Genomic DNA, 24,330 nt, shown 5'->3' with positions numbered 1-24,330 from the left:
GGAAAAGTAAGGTAGTTAACCAGCGATCTAACAATCGCTTACAGGGAACACAATGGAGACTCATTAGAAAAAAATAAGAGCAAAAAGACCTAGTCATTAACATATCCTTGTTACTGAAGAGTGTGCAGTGTGTCTGATTTTGAAGTAAAAAAAACAACCAGAGCAGCAGGTACGGGAACAGATTGACAAAGAAACGCTGCCACCGTGTGTTCTTCATGAGAAAGGACGAGCATCGCCGGATACATTAAAATTTCCCACTGGGGATTTGGAAGACAAATCACATTCGAATTGATCCAATCGCCGTGTGAAAGGACCGGTGAGTTTATGTGCCAAGTCCAGTCGTGCTTTGGCACAAGGGCGTGGAGCCGCTGTTTAGGCCCTCAGAGCGCGGCATTCTCGATAAGACTGCTCGGATTGGCGAATAATGAGACTGCAGTTTAAGGAGACTGCTGTGACTGAAAAACAATTCACGAGTGCGCTTTAAGCACCGCTTTCAAGGTTCTGTCACAATACAATAAAATGCACGTTTTATGGAACTCATCTGTAAAACGAATAATATTTCAAGTGCTCTTAGCGCCCAGCATTTACGTTGGATTTCGAAACTAGAATCTGCGAGTAATGTTTGAACACGTTAAGTGCTCTAACTACAAATGATAATCATGTTGGAGGTATTCTCGCCATGTCATGCACATGCTACTGGTTCACTAAGTCTTAGTGAGGTGCTCGGAAGCCACAAGAGGCCCCTCGAAGCCCCCAGCCTCACTCTCTGGAGACCTGCCTTCTGTTCCTTCCTCTCCAGTTTTTAGACCAGGGCGTCTCCAAGCCTCCATGATGAATGAGAGCTGCCTGCGGCCTGGCGGCATCTGAATGCTGCCTGGCTTCGTCTCATAAGGCACAGGTTCAAGACTGATTTGCATATAGCTGTGTCTGAACCGGGGTGGCAAAGTGAGCTAAAGAATGATGATGGATTCAACCCAGATCTGTGACTGGGGGTGAGTGTTTGAAAACTTTCAGCACTCCGTCCATCATCTCCTCGTGTTTGCTTTCTCCATTCAGAGCCATGCTCCTGGTTAACAGTATTCCCCTCTGGACCTGGGCATGAGAGATGCCTGCTCCAGGGTGGCAGCAGGCAGTCCATGCACACAGCTGCATGCTACTTGAGTGGCCTCAGTTATTCCAGCTCCAGAGCCGTTTAAGGCTGCGCAGATAGCCTCCTCCCCCTAGCAGCTGATTCAGTCTCTCCACCAGTGCCGAGTGTCCGCTGGGGGTCCTCGCAGCGCTGACTGCTGTCCCTTTTTCCTTGCCGCTGCCTTCGGTGATACACTGTAAGCGAATGACATGGTTCCCAGTATGGTCTCCTGCGCTATTGAACGGCGGCTTCCTCTCTGTAACCAGATACCCCTCTGCTGGTGTTCTTAAAAGGCATCGCACAGCGTACATTGCTCTCACTCCGTGCACAGCTGTCTGTAAAGGTGAAACACTCAGGCTCCCGGTTCTCCATGCCCACCATCCTACATCTAGAAATGATAATAATAATAATCCACATTTGTAAAGCGCGAACAATCACCCGTAAGGGTCTCTAGGTGCTGGGGGCCGTCGGGAAGATTAAGCAAGCTATTGCCCAGAGTCACATGGTGCTGGGATAATCTGCCGCCGGCGCCGAGGATCGAACCGTGATCCCCAGATTCCGGAGTCAGTCGCCCTGGCCGCAGCGCCACACCTCTTCCATGGAGTGTACACCCACCATGTGCAGGTACCTTTGTTCACTTAACAGACCGAGTTTGAAAGAACTACTGACATGCAGTACAAATGTAACGAACAACTAGAACACGTCAGACAAAAAATAAAACACACATTAATGTCCAAAGCAACACATACAAGCCACATAGCTTGCAACGCCACACAAACTGTTCACAAGCACATGAATTTGTCAATCAAATGAAATGCCACCCAGTTGTACCTCATGAATACCACACTCCTAACTCATTCAATATAATACTGGAGACCAATATGACCGATTATACCGCCCCATAAATCCGGGCAGTCTTGGGGCTGGCCCACAGACTGAACCACACAGCATAGCATGACTTGCACCACATCACCACCAACTCACAAGGTATGACGATATACTACTTGTACCATACGATGCTAACAGCACCATAATATAAATGATCACAATTTTAATCTCACTTGGACGTACAAAGTCCATAAGCGAATCCTGGGAATATTAGCCGAACCCGAAGGACACATACTTTAAAATTTTCAAAATTCAAACAGGTAAATTGTGCACATAAATAACAACTAGGCATTATTAATGTTCACAATTGTACGCGACTGCATCCCTGTTAAAGGCCTCCTCAAAGAGTTTTCAGAATACATATTGCACAGGACCATTAAGTTTGCATTTTATCCAGTGAAGCAAAGCAATTTAAACATCGCCAATATCTCATATAGGTCACCATCTATTAAGAGAAGGATTTTACAAACAATTAAAAACAAAATGTATCTGATTAATTCCTTTCAATGTTAAAAATTACATGTACACTCTTGTCCTCAAACTATGCTGGTAAATACATCTATCATAAATGAACGAGTTAGAATTCAGGTTGAAAGCCCCAGAGCCTTGCTGTGATGTCAGACACAACTGCATGATCACATCCTGATGCAGGCACACTTTTTTTTATTTTTTATATTTTTATTGAGCACTGCATATAGTTCACAGGTATACAAAGTAAGTTATAAGCGTTTTTGGAAACATTACAAAAGAGCAATTTGGTAGGAATCTTGTCCACATGTTGTAACCAAGCATACATAAAGTAATAGGACCTAACAGAAAGTACAACATTTCTTGCAGCATACGTGTACAAACTGTAGATTCAAAGAGCTAGTAACAACTCTAATAAATGATATCCAGTGCAGTACCCATTTCACCCCCACCCAAAATAACCCTCCCTAAACAATACCCCAACGAAACAAGTAACGTAAGTGCCGCTATATAGACTAAACACCTCGCTGATGCGCCTGCGTCCGGTGTGTGTCAGGTCTAAGAACCCCAACAAGGGGCGTGTACCGAGGGGGGGAGGATGGGGGGTGAAGGGAACAAGGGGGGGAGTAAGAGGAAGGAGGGATAAAAGGGGAAGGGAAGGATGAAGAAACACAGCCAGGGATAAGGGAGTGAAAGGGAGGCACCCAGGTAGAGTATGGACAGGCATGAGTCCTCCAGCTCCTAACCAACTGCACCACTCTCCAACAGACCATATTGCGATACCACGGGGTCAACTTCCTCCATCGCCTTGAATTGTTCTACTAGGTGTGCCCAGTCCAGCGAAATCGGACGCTTCCGCAGTCCCCTGTATTCTTCTCGGTATAAAGCCTCCCTTTCAGCTACCGCCCATCTGCCCACTTCTTCGCGCCAAGCGCCCACTCGCGGCGCTAGGGTAGACTTCTAGTGTTTTGTTATCATTTGTTTTGTCAATATCAGAGTCAACCCTGCAAATCTGCGTAGCAACTTTGCTTTCTTAGGGAGGGGGAATAAACCCAAAAGGCAGGCCTCAATGGTATCCCATGGTGTGCGCTCCGTCAACACCTCCAGCCCCCGGATAACCTCTGACCAAAAGCCCCGCAGCAGTGGACAGTACCATATCATATGTAGGAAATCAGCTTCAGGCGCCTTGCATCGCGGACATACCACGGACGCCGTGGGGAACATTTTTCATATCGTTGCTGGGGCAAGGTATGCTTTATGTAGGATAAATAACTGGATCGTTTTTAAGCGGCAATTCCGAGAGACTCGCCGGGGATGTTCTAGCATTTGTGCCCATTCCCTATCTTCCAAATCCCGCCCCAAGATCAAGTCTCACCTCTGCCTAAGATGTACCAGTGGAACATGCAAATGCTCTCTCAAGCCTCGGTAAAGCCAGCGCACCAAGTATCGGCCATGTCCCATAATGTGTAATGATCTCAGCAATTGGAAAGTTGGGGGTTCTGCTCGATCCGTGTACAAATAAGGTCGAATGAAACGCACTACAGCAGCATGCGTGAGAAACAAGGTGTCAGGCACCGAATTAGCGAGCGCAAACTCATCATGCGGCATTTGTTGGCCCTCGAAAAAGAAATCCCCAACTGTCTCCACCCCTTCCGAGTCCACCCCTGTATGTGGATCATCGATAATAATAATAATAATCCACATTTGTAAAGCGCAAACAATCACCCGTCAGGGTCTCTAGGCGCTGGGGGCCGTCGGGAAGATTAAGCAAGCTATTGCCCAGAGTCACATGGTGCTGGGCTAATCTGCCGCCGGCACCGGGGATCGAACCGTAATCCCCAGATTCCGGAGTCAGTCGCCCTGGCTGCTGCGCCACCTCTGGGTGCCTCTCAGGATCAGTCTTGCCAATAGGGTGCACCCGCCCCATCTGCCTCGGAGTGTGTACGCTGTGTATAAGCATCAAAATCTAACAGGCGTAAGCAGTGGCGGCTCCTTCATAGGGCCATTTATGTTTCTGCTTCTCGCGCTGCGAGAAAGCAGAAGTGCCTGGTTGGGGGCAGGAGGGTGGGCGATCGTGCTCGAGAGCACGGGGGAGTGGCTTGTCCACTGTTGTGGGTACTGACTGTCTGGTCGGCCCTGGAGCCGACCAAACAGTCAGTACCCACAACAGTGGGTAAGCCACTCCCCCCCTGCCTCCAGCAGGACCGCCCCCTCTCCCTTTTTCTCTATGAGGGAGAAAATGGCGCGGCTGGGGCGCTCTCCCCTGCGCCTCACGATTCACAACGCTGCCATTGCAGCGTGAATGGCAGTGTTGTGATTGGCTCCCATGATGTTAAGTCGCAGCCGGCGGCATCATTAATCGCGGGCTGCGAGTTCACCGGCCGAGACTACAAAGCAAACTCCACTGCACTGAATGACATGCAGCTCGAGGCCGGTGGAATGACATGCGACTCTGAGAAGGAGCTGCTCCCGTGCATGCCAGAGTGAAAGCTACTCTGAGTGGGCATCGCAGGAGGAACTGGGTGAGTAGTAGTGCATCATAGTATGGCTGAAAATGCAAAGAACCAGTTACGATTCTGAACTAGATGAACGGTAACAGTTAGAAACAGGCTGCGCTGCGGAGCCGCTCTGTTAGAAACAAAAATGTAATCAACTTTGACATATTGTACTGTGTTTCCGTTTAGTTTTGAAGCATAAGTCCTGACGTGTGTATGTATACATCTGCGTGCATGTCTGTTGCCAGAAGGCCTCGGATACTTTCGAAACCAATCAGGTTTGTGCATCACTACCTCATAAATGAGAAAACACGCTGCACCCATTTTTTTATCTCTTCATAACTTTATTAAGCTCAATGACATTCAGCTCTTTCAGAAGTCTGGAATTTTCTGAGATTCTTTTTTGTGTTGGATATAAAAAAAAAGGTACATTCGGCTTTTTAAAGTTTGAATCGTTTTTTTGCGCTGCCCACCACTCTTATTAGTTGATGGATGACAGCAAGTCTTCTCATTTATTTTTCGTCATCCATGTACAAATACCTGCAGCTTGTTACTTTAAATGTTTGGATTGGAACCGCATTATTTTTGTTAAGGTAGTTCAGTGGGTTAGAGTCCCTGCTGCAAGGATCATTGTTTGGTCTCTAGAATTTTAAGGACCGGGCTCACTCGCCACGTGGCACATTTACACCCTACCAGTTTAACATTTCACCAGCCACCACTGGGCGTAAGCGCTCTAACAACTCTCCATACTTAATCCTAGCGGACTGAAGCGGCTCTGTGCCATCCACACTCTCCTGAGCCGCCACCTCCAGGGCCTGCAACTCCCCCTCCAGGTCAGTAATGTCCCTGATCGTTTCCCTCCGTGACCCTGCCAGAGTCCCCATGGCAACTCCACGTACAGTCACTTTGAAGGCCTCCCATTCGATAGCCCTGGACGAGGCAGAACCTTCATTCTCCACAAAAAATGTGTCAATAGCTGTAGTCCATGCCGTCCGATAGACCTGGTCTTCCAGTTGTAGAGGCTGCATCCTCCACGTTGGAATAGGAGCAGGGGAAGGGCCCCAGGACAACCGCAATTCGATAGGATTATGGTCAGATATTGTCTTGCCCAGAAACTCACAATGCGTAATAGCAGAGGAGAGCTCCGGAGAGCAAAGAAAATGATCCAGACGTGTGTGTAACTTACGGGGTAAGAATAACAAATATTCCCTCATGTTCACATGCATTGCGCTCCAGATGTCTAATAAACCCCAACCCTGCGCCCAGCGAATTAAGATTACCGCCTGCGCCCACGCCGCCGTGTTAAAGAAGGGTGGATGGGAACGATCCAGGCCAATGTCGAATACTGCATTTAAATCACCACCCAGTAGCCACGGGACATGGGACCAGCCAGCAAGTGCCCGGGATACCCGTGTAAAGAATGCCTCTTGGTCTGTATTTGGTGCATAGAGGGACTATATCAAAAAGGGTACAGAGTTCCTCAATTGTTAGAAGAAAGAGATGCGATCAGTAAATGGCATGCTCATTTACCAAAGTAGTTGATAGAAGGTAAAGAACCAGGGCAATTCCTTGAGGTGGAACTAATGCTCTCACACACCCAGCAAGCTAGGTGTCATGCTTCATCATATGAGCATTGCCCCTCGTCAAGGCGGCGCTGTAATCCTTGACGGGCACCCGAAACCGGGGCTCTTTGTCGGGGATCTTTTGTTCCTGCCGATGTTTGCATGGGTGTGAGGGGCCTAATAAGGAAAATGTAGCAGAAGTGTGTAGTAAAAAGGGTTGGTCAGTCCTAATAGTACTTTATTCGTAAGGTAGACTACCCTATTAAAATGTGTAGAGAGGCTAAATGCTAGAAATAAGGTGTCTAGGCGTGAAGCTCTACTCTAAATTGATCGACATGTTTCTCGCCATGTTAGTCAGGAGGATCTAAGGCAATTCTTCAGGATCAATAGCTGTCTACATTTAAAAATGGTGATGTGTACTCTACATACCACGTCCGATACTGCGACCTGTGAATATGAAGTGACAACATCAATGGTACAAACAATTGTGTACTCTACATACCTCGTCCGATGCTGCGACCTGTGAATATGAAGTGACAACATCAATGGTACAAACAATTGGTGCATAGAGGGACCCCAGCACAACCTGTCTACCATCTAATGTTCCCAACAGAAGAACAAACCGGCCCTGATCATCTACTCTGAATTCAGTGAGAGAGAAGGGGATGCCCGCCCGAACCCATATGGCAGCCCCCCGGGAAAAGGCCGAATATGCAGTCGCAAAAAATTGACCACGCCATCTCCGCTGCAGCTTCACAGTTTCAGTGGGGATGAAATGAGTCTCTTGAAAACAAATGATGTGGGCTTTACAGCGATGTAATTGCGCAGCTCTTCTAAGTCGTTTAGCTATGGAACCCATACCTCGCACATTCCACGAAACCAAGGTATAAGAATTAACAGCATGTATCATCAAATAGAATAAGGAACCCCCCCGGATCCCAGCCCCGCCGACCCAATCCCACCCACACCCCCTCGACCCACAGACCATGAGGCATAGTTACAACAAATTCAACAAAGTACCAATACTGGGTCCAACGCCCAAACATCGTTCGACCAAACCATGCAAACAAAATTAACATACTTCACATACAACCAATGCTACCGCCTTTGGGGGAAGGTCGCTAACACCATTAACAGCCGCATAAAAGCAGTAAGGCACACATGAGAGCGCCCAAAACGTGGGCCGGGTCGGGAACTTACTCATCCGTTCCCACCTGTCGTAACGGCATACATGTTCTATGATGCTCTGCCCGATAGGCAAAGGCACGTGTAGTGTACTATAGCTCTTCAATCCGGACAGGAAAACAACAAAAGGCTAAGCATATCCCACAAGTCCTAAGACAAGAAACTAAGAGTCCGCCGAGGCTAGAGGATCATTGCTGAGCCACGAGGTCGCAGAAGGAAACAGTGCAACGCTACCATCAGATTCAATGTCTGTGTTCAATCCTTCAGACGGGCTAGAGCTGATATCAGGGCGAGAGGTGCGAAAAGTGGAGGCAGTGTGTAGAGCCCTTCGCCTGCCCTCCAGTACCTGCTGACGACTCAAGGAGTCGGAGATCGATCTTTGAGTGAGAAGACCCCTCTTACGCCTCCGAGGGGCGCGTTGCGATTTGGGCAGTGAGGAGTCCATGCGTCTCATAGGTTGTACATCGGGGAATGTCTTGTCTAGCCACTCCCACGCACTGTCAGAGGTATCAAAAAACAGGGAACGCTGCTCATATAGGATTTTCAGTTTTGCAGGGAACAATAAAGCAAATGACAGGCCCGCTGCTCGAGCACGTGCCTTCACCTCCATGAAGGAAAATCTTCTGCGCTGGACTGCTAAGGTGTAATCCGGAAATATTGAAATCTTGGCATTATCCATTTGTAGAGGGCCATTATCTCTTGCCGCCTGCAGTAGATGATCTTGATCCCTGTAATTTAAAATCCTGGCCAGGATGGGATGTGGGTTAGCTCCTGGTATTGGACGACGTGTAGGGACCCGATGCGCCCTCTCGACTGTGAAATCTGCGGACAGTCCAGTGGGGGCCACAGCAGACTTTAACAAGTTCTCAATATATTCCGTAGGCGTAGATCCTTCCGTCCCCTCCGGCAGACCCACTATTCGGAGGTTGTTTCGGCGTGCCCGGCCTTCCACATCACTCAGCCCACGCCTGGAGGGAATTAATCTGCTGACGCATATGTTGTAATTGCTCTTCATGGGCCTGTACCTGGGGTACCATGGTGTCTACCTTCTGCTCAGTCATTCGAACCCTCTCAGCTAATTTCTTATGATCATCTTTTAGCAAGTTGAGATCCACCGAGATTATGCCCAGCTGTACTTCCAATACAGAACGGGAATCTCGAATCTCTTGCAGAATCATGTCCAGCTTGTCCCCCGACGTGTCGTTCTCCACAGCCCCCTCTGCCTGACGGGACATGGCAGAAGAGTGACCCGATGTCAGAGAGAGAGATCCTGCTCTCCCGGACCTTGTTTGCATCCTAGGCCTTCCCTTTCCCACAGCCGGCGGCGTGGTAAGGCCTGGTAACGAGCACCCAGCAGCAATTGGATATCAACGACTACCCCTCAGCCAGCGATGTGTTGCACCAGACAACATGCGACCACCACCAGTCAACAGCCTGAGGCAGTAGTAAGGAAGCCACTCAGTTCAATCACAGGGGCAACCCAGGTACCTTGGCAGGCTATGGCAGCCGCTATCCTGTGGAACAGTGAGCCCCCTCCAGCGCACCAGTCCAGAAATAGAGGAAAGGGCATCAATCAGGTTCTCATGCAGCTGCCGTGTCACCAAGTCCAAGCAGCTCAGTCAGGCCTTTGCGCAGCCAGGTATCCTCAGTGTCCATACCTCAATGTCGGGCCCCCAACCACCGGGGCATGCCAGTCCCAATTCACCCCTGATCACATCTCCACGCCAGGTACCACCGGATTAGGCAGGGCACCACCGCGGCAATGTGGAACGAGAGGGCTCCTGTAGGTATATAATCGCCGCCTTTCCAGAGCTTCCGGCCTAGGAGGCAGGATGGGGGGGGGCCACACCAACCAACTCGCGACAGTCCGCCCCTCCGCAGCCTCACCAGCAATCCAGGAAGGTGCTCCAGGTACCACCCTGCGCAGGGGGGGGGAACCATGGACAAAAGCCAAAGAACTCTCCACCCCTCCTCCGATCCACAACGCCCGGTAAGCACAGCTGAGGGCTGCCGAGGATCCGCCACCGTCCCGCGGCGCAATGCGGCCCCGCGACCACTCGAGGCTTCTTCGGGGGAACTTCTCCTTGTATAGGCCACAGTAGCACCAATTCACCATTGCATCACCCGTCGCCTCAGGCGGCAGCAGAGACCCGCCGCTCCCCAGCACTCTCGGGCAGAACACCACACAGAGGAAATCGGCTACTATGGCGGAGTCCGGGCCCAGAGCCGCGGTCTTGCGTGGGCGCCGCCGCCAGGATTCAACTCCCGCAGCCCCGCCAGGCCACAGGAAAGCTTGCGGCTCGTGGCTCTCAGCAGGCCCCAGGAAGGCCAGAAATCACCGCCGTCTAAAGAACCGTTTCTAGGGGATCCAGACGTCCGGAAAACTCCGTCAAGGCTTACCTGCCGACTGGATATGCCGGCGGCTCTCTGTCCACCATCTGACAAGGTAGGGAGAGTCGGATACTTGCTCGGATGTGAAGCCCCGGCCCGGAGCTCGTCGCTTATGCGACCACCATCTTGGGCTGCAGACCACTCCCCCCCTGATGCAGGCACACTTGAGGAGTAGCACAGGAGCACAAAATACTTTATGGCAGGGTACACATAAAGAAGCTTTTAAGATATGTTCAGTTCCAATGAGGAACCGAGGAGGGAAGCTCGGATTCAGCACATTTAATAACAGCTTTAAACAAACTGCAGAGGCCAATGCATCACCTTTATCTCCTGACCGACAATACAGAGAGCTCCAAGTAAATAGTCAGCTGGGACAGAGAAACATTAACAGTCACGTGTAACTCTCTGGTGGGTTGAAGTGCGATACCAATTACACTGAATAGCAATCTCTTTTTATTACTGTAGATACATAAGTAATGGTTACTTGGACTCCTGGTTCTGCATTGTAGCAATCTTCATCGAAGTCATACATGTTAGAATAATTCTCTGCTGCTTGTATGGACCCTGGAACACTTCATATTATATTCGTTCGCTATGTTTTAAATGTCCATATATTCAGATGATCTGCAGCACCCTGCAGGAGACTTTCCCGAAATTTAGACGGCTTAAACACTTGTCTCAAGACTGCGTTGTACCATCCACAATGTAAAATGCAATAACTGTCTAACACTGAGGGAAAAGCGTAGCATGATAGGCTTACATTGATGAAGCTAGAGAAAAAGCATCCTGTCCCTTTAAGACTACAGTAGCTTCCACCAGTTCTAATGCGTTGTACTGGCAGCTGCCTCACAGAGGCTGTTCTTTTGCAAGAGAGCTGGAGATGTGAAGCAAATGACGCAATTGCTGTTTCAAATGCACAAAAAAGCAGAAGCTGGAGAAGCCAGCGGGTTGTTTATGACTTCAATGGAGGTTCACAGGATGCAGAACCAGGAATACAAGGAACAAATTCTTCTGCATCGCTGGATCTTCACTGAGAGTCGTAAACGTGACAACAGAATAGGAAGCTAAACAAGCATTAGCATAGCCAATAGGTCTCGCTTTTGTGACCTTATAAGTATTTAGGTATGCAGCACAATATCCTTAGTGCAACAACACCAACTGTTGCATGGCTAAACACTTATAAGGTCCCAAAGGCGAGACCTATTGGCTATGCCAATGCTTGTTCCATTCGTTGTGGCACTAGACAGGGCTGTCCCCTTTCTCCCCTACTTTTTGCCCTTTATATAGAGCCATTCATTCGGGCACTGCTGGTTAATAATATGATCTGCCCTTTGAACATAGGCAGTGCTCGCTGAAACTTACTGCATACGTAGATATCGCTATTTCGAGGAGCCAAAAGAGGCTATAGAGACCATAAATAAGGAGGCTAAGAGGTTCAGCCTTTTCTCAGGCTATAAATTGAATTGCAATAAAACGCAAGTCCTTAACTTCCAGCCGGAACTCCAGTTTGAAGGGGCATGCCCGACTGCTATCTATTTAGGGGTACGCATTTCATCTAAAGTTGAACTTATTCATTCATCAAATTATGATTTTCTATTAGCTGCTTTTACTAAGCAATTGAAGTTATGGCACAAGCTTCCAATAAGTATCCTGGGCAGGTGCAACATCATTAAGATGAAGATACTTCCCAAGTTTTTGTATTTATTTAGGTTGATCCCGTTACAAATTCCCAATTCATTTTTCAGTAAATTGGATGGGGTTTTAAGCAGCTTCATTAGGGGATATAAAAAATCAAGACGCTCTATCGGACTAATGAAGCTCCCATACAATCAGGGTGGTTTAGAACTCCCTGATTTCAAACTTTATTTTTGGGCCACATTTGTTGGCCATCTTCGCAGCCTCCTGAATGCAGAGCAAACGGATTTTTGGCATTGGTTTGTCCTCGGCTCAGAGAGCCAGATGTTCCTATACCGAATCAACAATCCTAATTATTTTAAACGTGTACGGTTCAAGACTATTAGAGACTGTGTATATATCTGGCAGGGCATTAAAGTCAGACCTTCTTTATCTCTTATACATAACAAACTTCCTCTATGGGGTAATCCAATGCTGTCCGGAATATTTCAGGATGTTACGGCTCGTCAATGGGCAAAGTATGGTGTGTATTGTATCTGGCAATTGTATGATTGTAATGGTTTCAAGTCATTTGAGAATCTTCAGCTCATGTTTGATATTCTTCAACTATTGTTTTTTAAATATATTCAGGTTAGAGATTATTTTGTTGGACATTTAGCTATTCGGAGTGTTTCAGGTTCAGATATGTGGGAGTGTTTGTATACCCAGAACCGGCGGGCTATCATCAGCAAATCGTATCGATCTCTCTGCCAGTTTAGAGCAGAGGGGTGTGAGAAATTAGCATCTAGATGGAGCGAGATCATAGGGATAAATATTGCTATAGACGATGTGAAGATACCTTTTGATACTATTGCCCGCTCAGTACATTTAGTAAATTTACGACTGCAACAATTTCGAACACTTTGTATACTTTATTGTACCCCAGAGAGGATAGTCAGATGGTCTCAAGGAGGGGGGGGGGGGGGGGGGGGGGAGGGGCTAGACAGGGAGCGGTCTACAGAGGGATGCGCTGTAATTGCTCAAAATGTGGGCTATATGCAGCTGATATTACCCACATGTTTGCTACATGTCCTGCTTTAAGTCTTTTTTGGGAAAGATCAAACTCCGACTTAGAGTCAAATATACACTTACAACAGCTGAAAAGATGCTTGGTAATAAGGAGGGTAGTGGTCGGTATAGACCTATATTGGCAATCATGCTAGTTGCTGCACGGCTGGCGATCGCTAGAGCGTGGATCTCTCCCAAACCCCCACTGTGTTGGAATGGTGGTTAATTGTTAAGGAAACTGGGGAAAGGGAGAAGGCTTTAGCAAAAGCAAGGGTGTTAGATTTGGGGGTCTAGTTGGCAGAGGTAGGTACCTTTGACCAAATAGGGACCCTTGCGTCTAGTCAGGGTAAGGGGGTACACTCCTAAAATAACCCCTGATCACCACCTTTGTAGCTTGGTACGAGCAGACAGGCTTATCTCAGAGGCAGTGTGTAAAGCATTTGTGAACACCTGCAGTAATCCAATGACAACACTACAGATGGACACCACACAAGTTGTATATTAAAAATAAGTATCTTTTATATAGACTTAACACAAGACCACAAACGACAAAAATCCACAATACTGTACTTAAAATGGTAGAATTAGCTCCGTTCTCTTTAGAAGTTAAAATGCGACATTTTGAGTTCAATGTACCTTTGGATGCGTAACGCAATACAACGAAAGTGTTGCAGGGAAGGTGATGCGTCGGTTCCTTACAGACAGGAATGATGATGTGTCGGTTTCTTACTGAGCTTCTGTGGCGATGAGGCCCGCAACGCCGTGATGCGATGAAGTTCCGGTGCAATGAAACAAAGATGGCGTTGTCTTCTTGTTGCGACACGATGCGTGCACGCCAGACGGCCGTGCAGCGACTCAATAATTCTTCTGAGCCGCGACAGACCCTGCAACACGCTTCTCCAGTGAAGCGAGACGCTTCTGCGATGCGATGCGACAGCTACTGCGGCGACACCCTTGTTCAGTGATACAACGACAGCGGCTGCGGCGGCGACACGCTTCTCCGGTGATGCGAGACACTTCTGCGATGCGATGCAACAGCTACAGCGGCGACACCCTTCTTCTGTGATATGACGACAGCAGCTGCAGCAGCGATGCGCTTCTTCGGTGTTGCGAGACACTTCTGCAAAGCGACAGCTACAGCAGCGACACCCTTATTCAGTGATGCGACGACAGCGGCGACATGCTTCTTCTTCGTGAGTCCCGCTTCCAACTCCTTGCAACACGCAGTCCCTCAGAAAGCCCAACACAACTGCAGGCACTTCCAAAGAACTCTTGGGGAGCTGGTGGTTGAAGTCTGTTGTCCCTGAGACTTCAGCAGGAGGCAAGCTCTTTCTCAAGCCCTTGGAGATCCTTCACAAGTTGAATAAAGTACACACAAAGTTCCTTTCTCCTCTCTTTGGCAGTCAGGTAACCACTGCAGGCAAATCCCTCAAGCTTAGGGATAGTCTCTCCTCAGTCTCTCTGGTTCCTCTCCTCAGCAAAGGTTTCTTCTGGTTTCCCAAAAGTGATCTAAAGTTCTGGGGTCTGGATCCCCCTTTTTACACACAGTTTCTCTTTGTTCTCTGAAGGCAGAGAGGCCTTTGCCTAGTCCAAACCAGTTCAGGTCAGTCCTGGAGCACTTTGTTGACAAGACTCATTCTTTCCTTTCACAGTGTAGGCCAGGGACATCAGACGCACCCCAGGAGGTGAAGCTAGCATTGTGGAGGGAAGGCACAGCCCTATTCAGGTCCCAGGTGCAACTCCTCCCACCCATCTACATGCAGGTCTCTCTATTCAGCCCTGTGCTGACTCACCCTGTCTCCTGGAATCCCCCAGCCCTTGTCACTTAAACTCCAGACAAGGAATACACAACCTAGCAGAGGCAGACTTGGATAGTTAGACAAGAAAATACCTACATTCTAAAAGTGGTATTTTCAAACACAGAATGTTAAAACCAACTTCACTAAAAGATGCATTTTATCATTCTGAGTTCAGGCATACTAAACTCGAATTTCTACCTAGTTTCCTGAGTCAGTTAGGATTATAAAATGTAATAATCAACCTGCCCATTCTGGCCTATGGGGAACAGGTAGCCTTGCAATAGTGAAAAACGAAAATGGCTGTAATTCACTATTAGGACATGCCACACACATCAGGGCATGTCTTACCTTATACTTACAATGCGCCCTGCCCTTGGGCCTACCATAGGGATGACTAATATGCAAAAAAGGGAAGGTTTAGGGACTGGCAAGCGGGTGCACTTGCCCAGTCAGCATGACAGTACCAGACTGCACACAGGCTCTGCATTGGCAAGCCTTAGACACACTTTAACAGGCTGCTTCTGTGAGCGGCACAACCAGTGCTGCAAGCCCACTAGCAGCATTTGGATTACCAGCCCTGGGCACTCCTGGTGCACTGTACTAGGGTCTGACAAGTAAACCAAATTAGCCAATCATGGAATCACTAATCCATACATCAATTTAAAATAGGGAGCACTTGCACTGTGGCACTGGATAGCAGTGGCACAGTGCCCAAAGCATCTAACACCAGCAAAAACACATGAGGCAACAGCAAAAAATGGAAGAGAGACCCACGCCAAGGTGCCAGGTCTAACAAAGGGGTATCCATGCCTTGCAAAAATACAGGTCCATATGGGGCTGCTTAGAAGACTCATAGGTCAATTATTTTGGGAACCGCTGATGTTGTCTCTTTTTTGGTCCTTCAGATATTTGTTTATAACCATTTCTAAATGTATGTTTAGGGTCCAGGGTTCAAGTCCCTGTTCAGGCGCCTATTTTACAGACTATTAATCCTTATATTTTGTTGTTAATACCTCAGTATAATCCCCACCTTCTATCATATCTTATTTTTGTTTTCTTTTCCGATTGCAATTCTTTTTGACAATAAAAATATATATATTTTTTTTTAAATGAAATCTGGGGCCCCACTGAGTCATTACTGGAAAACAAGGACCCCAGCCCGACCATTTTCGATGCTTTCAACCACAAAACAATGCCCAACATATATAGAAACGAACATTCATTTAACAAATTCACACATTATTAAATATTTTATTTAATTCTCAAATATAAAACAATTCAAATGGAATTGTTAATAGGAAGGTTGGAGCTTTTCTAAATTCAATTGAGGCCCCTCATCGTCCATACTATATGCTATTTGATTCAGTTGCATTGCTCCCACATATCAATCTGGGGATACTAACCTAATTTTAAGTCTTCAATTTCAGATTCTTTCACATTTAGAAAAAAGTTTAAAAATGTTCAATTGTACAATTTGAATACACTTTATTTCTCTGTTAAAATGATTTAATTTTTTAAGCAGTCACGGACTGCCTGGGTAGGCTTTGCGGACCCCAAGGGGTCCCTGCTCTAGAGTTTTGGAACCATCTACTCTACTGTAACTACTGATTATGATGTCTTTCATGCAGCTTAGTTACTAGACTCTACTAAGGTCTAAGATATAAATGGCTAGCTTCACCCATCATGCGATTCTGTTTAAGTGATATCCCCTTGCAGTGCAAGGCAGCAATCTACTTATGTGCAAGGATGTTCTACTTCAAAGATACACTGAAGGAAAATGTCACCTCCCTTTATGCCTGTGTATTCGTGATAGCTCTAGGCCTTGGATTCCTACAAGCCTAGGTATGGGCTCCAACTTTGAATTAAATAACAAAACATAAAACTTCTAGAGATCGACAGCAAATCGTATACCAATTGGAAGGTGCATGCTTTTTGGATGAAAACTCCTGATTATTTATTCTTGGCAATTATGATTCTAAATAATGTTATAAGAGGTTACAAACTGTTACATGAAATCCAAAAGTACAGTAATCATTCACGCACATGTTTGGGTTGCACTGGCCATCAATACGCAAGATGAACAGATTCTAGCACACATTGATGACGTTAAAAAGGAGAAAACAGCAGTCTCTTGAGTCTTAAGCAGAAAGAAACAAACACCTATAAAGCAGCAGATAATCATTCTGTGCTTGCAACAAACACCCCAGTCTTGCTGGCTCCAAACTGATGATGTGGACTAATGCTTTGGCCTGCCCACCACTAAAATTCATTTGAAGAACACCACAGAAAATTAGATAATCTCCAAAATTTTAGCAACCTTCCACGAAAGATCCCTTTGCAGAGCTCATTTTACTATAAAGGTGGGAGGTTGCTTGTTTGTTGGATTTCTTGCCTTAAGGGATTTTCGTGCTTGCAATATTAACTTTCCTAGTGCCATGCTGAGGTCCATTAAGCATTGTAACCGTTTCTAACCTAAATTCTCCTGTACTAGATGTTCAGTTCAACTGAATCATCACACTATAGTTGGACAAGCCAGCTCATAAATTCACCCTCTGGATAACTGCGATAATACTACCTTCTGCTTTACCCTGAGTACCTAGTGTGGGATACGTAAGTGTCTTGCAGTCCTGCAAGTGGCCTCGCAACTACAGGACAAGAGATGAAAAAAAAGAGCTGCTGAAACTCTTGAAAGTTATGAGGTGTAGCTGTACCATTTTCATTTTGCCTTAGATGTGAAAGGGAAGAGAGAGAGCCTAGAGTAGGCGCCACATGACCCACTGGTATGCCAGATGCTTAGCTGCTTGGTGATCATCATCAGCAAGCCTGAAGCCCAGACAGTGTTCTGTTTTAACCCACCATAGCAACTTTGCCTTGGTTTAGAAGAATCTTTAAAGGTGGGGTACAAAATTACTTTCGAAAAGCTAATAAAGAAGTCACTCAGAAATAGTAAGGGTTTTTGATTGATCTCCAGGAAAAAAACTGCCTTTTAAAGATAACTCACAGGGAAAAGTAAGGATTGTGCTTTGTATCAGAGGTACTGCCGAAATGTTTTTTGTTAAAGTTGGTCAGTCTTTTCAGGGCAAGGGTATTGTGGGACAAAACATACTAGTCCGAAGCCACTTGAAGCCTAAAACATGCTTATTAAGCAAAAATAAGCAAAGAGAAAGCGACATCTCTACTCAGCTAGACCGAACTTCGCTTCACTAAGAAACTGAGCATGTGATGCTAACCCATTCCCAAATTTTCCAAACTTTTATATCTTTTTTTCATTCTGGCAATTGAAGCAGCATACATATGAGTGAAACGAACAAATTAGAAAATGGTACTAATAGGTGTCTGGGTTTTTCATGAGAAGAACAAAAAGGATCTCCAGAAGAGACAGAAAAGTGGAGATCTCAGACACCGAGCTGGCTTAATTGACTAAGCTCATTTCATAATACCATATTACAAACCACAGGAAAGACCAGTAGACCCACTTGAGACCTGGGTAAATATAGTATCATGCAACAATGTCTCAATGGGAGTCACTAGGATGGCATGATTTCAAGGGTAAATGAATTGCACAAGAAACACCACCACATAGTCCCAACTTTTTGATGGACCACAGTGGATCTTCTCCGTTATCCCTGCTGACCAGAAGACCGTAGCTTATACACACATTGGTGGGACCACCAGTGCCTTGGATTTCTGTCAGGAAGCAATCGCCCACCTTGTATCACCTTTGTCATGAAGGTCGAAAAGCTGTCGACTGGTACCAGCAAAATTTTGATTCCTAATTATGACATGATTTTGCATTAATTGTTGTATTGCAATAACTCATGCTAAATAATTTCTTGAAATATTTCTAAGACACTGGTTTACTTTCCTTTTTCACATGTTTCACTTGCGCCGTTTATATATTTCTTCACGAGCACAATGTGTCCACCTTGCACTTAGTACACATTTTAAAAGCATGGTTGATGCTGCATTATATAACCTGCAAAGCATATTGGTATGCCTCAGTTGATAATATAACTGCATCTATCCAAAATATTAGGACTATGTGTTGTTGTTTCTTGTCTAATTAATTTGCCCTTCAAATCGTGCCCTCCTATTGACTCCCATTGAGACATTGTTGCATTTCATAGTGCCAGGCAATGAAATGAGGCAGGGTACGTCAGAGGCAAGAGTAATCAAGCAAGTTAGTATAGCAAAGAGATTTTGCTCAACATGGCAGTTAGCGATGTGATATTAAATCATTAAAATGAGTTCACAGTATTAATCAGAAAGATTTATCATTGTTCTTTTCAGTACGTAAAATTACCCAGGGTTAGCCACATACATCCCTTGGTTAAAGTCTTGTCTCTTAGTCACCAGGGCTTGTTGGTCTTCAATCTGTACAGACTCGACTTACATCCTGAGTGCTTTTACATACTGATTTGTACGACACGGATACATCTTTCCAATGCTCAAAAGAGCATCTCTAAAGAGTAGCTCATGAGCTACTGGTAGCTGTCCAGCTGCCTAGAAGCAGCTCTCCAGTGGGCAGCCAGCCTAATAAATCAGAAGCTTTTCCTTGGATCAATTAATATATGTATAGGAACATCAAAAGAGTGTACTTGAGACGAAAATTGGTTTAATTTCCAAAATAAATATATAAATCTGATATCGATTTATAAATCATGTGGCATATAACTAACATTATTACCCCGGTGCCAGGGGCACTGCAGCTATGACTGTTATGTATTACCAATGAAAAGGCATTACAAATTGGCAAAGCCTTTTTAGGTCAAGCCTAGACAGCGCTTGTACTGTCTGGAAGATCTGTTGTATGTACTTCGTGGGATCTGGAGATCAGCCCCAGGACTTATCCACTTCTGCCTTTGCTCAGGGACTTTTTTTTCTGTTCAACTGCCTCTATTAAACTGTCTTGATAGAAAACGACCAGTAGAGGTCAGCAAAATACCAGAATTTATTTCTGCTTAGGGACTTTCTATTTTCTTTTTCTGGCAACTGCCTCTATTTAACTTTCTTGATAGAAAACGACCAGCAGAGGTCAGTAAAATACCAGAATCACTTTAGCATTCCCTAGATTCCAGGCCATAGACACTTGTCTTCGACGAACACCCGAAAAAAACTATATCTTTTTCAAATCTTATATTTTCAGTGATATGACAACTGAAGGGGCTAATTTTATATTAAAAACAGAGCTCTGAACAATACAATATCCTGCTGATATGCAGCATTTATCTCCATGTGTTCCCGCACCTGGCGTGTTCTGCAGTTTGGCGCTTACTTTCCCACCATGTTAAAGAACAGTAGATGTTTCAACACCCAGGCTAATGTGCTGCATAGCTAAATACATATAAGGTCCCAAACGCAAGACCGATTGCATTGCAAATGCTTGTTTACATTACTGCTGGAAATCCTGCCTGCACAAGTAGCTCTTACTGCAGAAAAGGTTGGAGGACCGTGGCTTAGACTAATAAAATGCTGTGGTTTATACACTGAAAAGGTTAAAGTAGAAATCATTTTTACCCCTTGAATATATTTCCTTCATCGGTCATCTTGAACAACTTGACACAGAAAAAACATTCTAAAAGTACATAAAGGCGGCTGAAATGACTATAAATGGTTAAAAGGGTCGAGGTCAGAAGCAGCCATAAACTCCTTCGACTGATTTGTGTGACATTATCACATAGATTTCCAAAAAACTCACAACAGCCATTTTGCCAAGGATTACGCTTACACATAACCTTTAGGAGGACAATCAACACGAAAGTATTAAATTTGTAGTCACTTTTCAATCTGTTTTCACGTTGCTGTGACTCAATCTGTTTTCACGTTGCTGTGACCACTGCTGGTGTTGGAAGAAGGTCAAACAAAACCCTTAGCAGCTTTTTGCAGCTCTGCCTATTTTGCAACATAGCATTTCATGAAGAGGGTCTTCTCTTATATCTAGACCCTGGGATATTTAAAACTGATCACCATTATTCAGTTGTATAACAGAAAAGATCTAACACCACTGCAAATGCCACACTCAAAAAGAGAACTCCCAAAGATCAAAAAGTGGATCGCACCTACCCAACCACAACATCTGGATATTTCATCCGCATCCAGGCTGCCAGCATGCCTCCATACGATCCGCCAATGGCGATGACAGAACTATTCCCGGCGCCAGGTACGCTTTCTTTCAGGAACCGTATCAGCACCACAAAGTCTGCCAAGGCCTGCTCAGATGTCAAAAAGTTTAAGTGTTTGGAGTCCTGAAAAATATAAAAACATAAAAACATATAACACCTGGAAGCCACTGGCTATGAATAAGCTGCTATTATCGCACTTTTTAAAGTTTGGTACATTTTACTACAATGTATCCTAAATAGAGCAATTAGTACTGGATGTGAAATGAAGAAATAAACAAGAAGATATAGAATAATATATTTCTTGGCAACTATCTGAAATAAAAGGTAAAAACATGTGCTGGTAAGATACATAAAGCAATGTTGATAAGGTATATATTATAAGAGTTGAAGGTAAAACAGGTGGGTCGCATGTATGCTCACATTTTGAGTGAGAGTAAAAGGAAGAGCATGTGGTGGTGAGTATACTAGAATCCAGTGTATTTTCAGTTGCTAACAATAGGGGTTCGATATATGGTGTTTGCAAAAATCAACGAGGATATATACAAAGGACAGAAAAGGCTATGGGTAAACTGGAGGGACATGGAATAACCTGCTGTAATGCACTGGTCATAATTTAAAATATCAAGGACAACTATAGGCTTGATTAAGAGTTTGGCGAATGGGTTACTCTGTCACAAACGTCAGGGATATCCACTTTGACGTATTACAAGTGCCATTGGATATAATGCACTTGTAATACGGCAGAAGGGATTGCTGTCACATTTGTGACGGAGTAACCCATCTGCAGAACCCTACATCAGGCCCTTAGTCTTTCATCCTTCTTAAGTCAGTAAAACGAGCACCATTACATTGGGTATTTACCGCATTCTATATCTATGCCTGCGACTGCATCAGCACCACAAGTTTAAGGAATACAAAAAGCAGGCCAGCAGGCTTGGGGAATAGAAAACAGGGAACAGGCACAGGAAGAGGCAGGTTGTACAGATAGATGGCACAGACTGAAGATGTATGTAGCATGTTGTGGCACACAACAGCACATCAGAGTTCTTGGTTTTGCAATGCTTTTTGTCCATGTGTTGCAGGGTTGTACCTTTTACCATTTCCTTCACAGGTTCAGTACGAATAGGGGGCATTAAGGTCAGGATCAAAAAGGAATGAAGAAGTTGTCTGGCCAACTCAATTTAGGGTTATTAAGATGTGGTATCTTAATGAAAATCATGTCCATTGCAGAGCCCATATTGTGGGTAGAGAAGGGTGAATCTTGCTTTAGGTTACAGTCCAATACATAGGATCTGACACACACACACACACACACACACACACATATAACCTGTAACCTTTGAGAGTCAATGAGTGAGTGCATGAGTGTCTCAGTGGATGTGTGAGGGAGTGCGTGAGTGTCTCAATGGGTGTGTGAGTGGGTGGGTGAGTGGATGCACGAGTGTCTGTAATGGGTCTGGGAGTGGCTGCATATGTGTCTCACTGGGTCTGTGAGTGGCTGTGTGGGTCTGTGACTGGGTGTATCAGTGTCTGAGTGGGTCTGTTAGCGGATGTGTGAGAGCCTGAGTGTGTAAGTGGTTGTCTGTGTGGGTGTTTCAGTAGCTGTGTGAGTGACCCAGTCACAAAGGAACTGCATCTGCCCTTTTATCCAACAGGAGTCCACAGTTTTGCCCAAAATAACTACCCAAGTGGAGTTCTTGCTAGTGGTTAATAACTAAGTGCTACCTTCTTGGGTAAATGCCCAGTACATATTCTACACTACAGCTGCATAATGGGGCATGAGGAAATGTCACCAGTGACCTTGTGTGCGTTTTGGCAATATGATTGTTCCTGGAGCATCTTTATCCAGAAATATGTGATCAACATGAATCCTCCTATAGAGAAGATGACAAAACTACAAAGAGGTAAATCTCCACTAAACAAGGATCCTTCTCCCTAACTATAGGAAGTAAGTGCTTCTTTGCATTTTGGCGATCTCCTCATTATTCCTCGGCATCAAGAACTCCTCACCAAAATCATCGGGTAACACACAGAGGGCTCTTGTAAGGCTGTCCATCATCCTGGCAAAAGGTAGAAAGACCTTTGGAACCAACTTAGGTGGATGGGGCCAAACGGGGAAGCATCCAAGTGATTTCCACATTTACATACTCGTAGCAATTTAAAGGGAGAACCATGGACTCTGCTCTGAGTGGCTGTTTGAGTGGGTGTTTGGTTAAGTGAGTTGGTGTGTGAATGGGTGTATTATAGAGTGTGTGTGTGAATGGTATAATGGGCGAGTGAGCGAATGTGTGAGTGCTAGTATGGGTGAGTGAGTGGGTTGTGTTGAGAGGCTGTATGGGTGAGTAAGTGGTGTGTGAGTGACTGTAGGTAAATAAGTGGATGTGTGAGTAGCTGAATGGGTGAGTGTGTGGATATGCGAGTGGCTGTACGGATGAGTGACTGGTTGTGTTAGTGGCTGTATGAGGGTGTGAGTGGGTGGGTGAGCACCTCTATGGAGGAGTGAGTTGGTGTGTGAGTACTGGTAAGGGTCTGTAAATGGCTATGTGAGTGGTTGTGTGGGAGAGTGGACGTATGAGAGGTTGTATGGGGGTATGACTGGGTGTGTGAATGGTTCTGTGGATGATGGCATCAGTGATGTCATCAGTGATGTCACTGACCAGGTCATGAGGGATGTAATATGTGAGGTTATAAGCAGTGCATTGCAGGGGTGTACGTTATAGTTATAGTTCAGGTAACTGTAACTACTGAGTTTCACAGGTTTTGTATGAGTGAAATCGGAGCCTAACTATAACATCCCTGTAACCTTTGTTATTTTCAGTGAATTTCTAAGGTTTTTTTAATTCTATTTCCTAACTGACACACCCTGTAACCTTTGGTTTTTAAGTGAATTTCTATGTTTTTAAACTAGTAGTTGTGTTTGCGAAGTGGTGGAGAAAGGGGCGGTGCCTCCAACCAGCTCTCAAGAATCCGCTGCGGACTTAGAGAGGTAACAGGAGGGCTTCTGGGCCCCCAGGAACCCTCAGCATCGAAGAGGACTTCATCCCCGAACCAGCAGTGCGCCAGGAGACACATTTGCAGAGTGGTGGAGAAAGTGGGCAGGCCTCCGAAGACCTCTCAGCATTTCTGTTGTGTGGGACTTACTGGAGCCCCTGGTAGCCTGTTAGCTCCCCAAGGACCCTCTGGAGCAAAGGGGACTTCATACCCCAACCAGCACTGCACCAGGAGGTGCATTTGCAGAGTGGTAGAGAAATGGGGGTGACCTGCGAAGTCATCTAAGCAACTGGGCTCTGTGGAACTTACCAGAAGTAACAGAAGGGCTTGTTGGACCTCAAGGACCCTCAGCATCCAAGGGGACTTTATCACCCAACCAGCAATGCGCCAGGGGGTATGTTTTCAGAGTGGTGGAGAAAGGGGGCGTGGCCTCCTAAAACCTCTCACCAATCCCGATCTGTAGGACTTACTGGAGGTAATAGAAGGGACAGTTGGCCCCCAAGGAGCCCCCAAGGAGCCTCAACAGCCAAGGAGACTTCATTCCCTAACAGGTAGTGTGCTAGGAGGCGCATTTGCAGAATAGTGGAGAAAGGAGGGGGTGGCCTCCGAAGACCTCTC

The 24,330-nt window shown here is 45.8% G+C and overlaps 1 protein-coding gene across 1 annotated transcript in view; it reads right to left on the bottom strand.

The window, feature by feature from the left end:
• The window catches only part of PRCP (prolylcarboxypeptidase), a 299,660-nt gene that overhangs the window by 81,920 nt on the left and 193,410 nt on the right, over positions 1 to 24,330 (bottom strand). Inside the window, exon 4 of the mRNA XM_085623236.1 lies at positions 20,663 to 20,844. Within this exon, the coding sequence (XP_085479362.1) occupies positions 20,663 to 20,844 (182 nt within the window). The remainder of the gene's footprint in view (positions 1 to 20,662; positions 20,845 to 24,330) is intronic.

The sequence above is a fragment of the Triturus cristatus genome, chromosome 8, assembly GCF_964204655.1.
Source record: "Triturus cristatus chromosome 8, aTriCri1.1, whole genome shotgun sequence".
Taxonomy (NCBI): Eukaryota; Metazoa; Chordata; class Amphibia; order Caudata; family Salamandridae; genus Triturus; species Triturus cristatus.
Note: the sequence above shows the minus strand (reverse complement) of the source record. Positions and strands in the feature narration are given on the sequence as shown.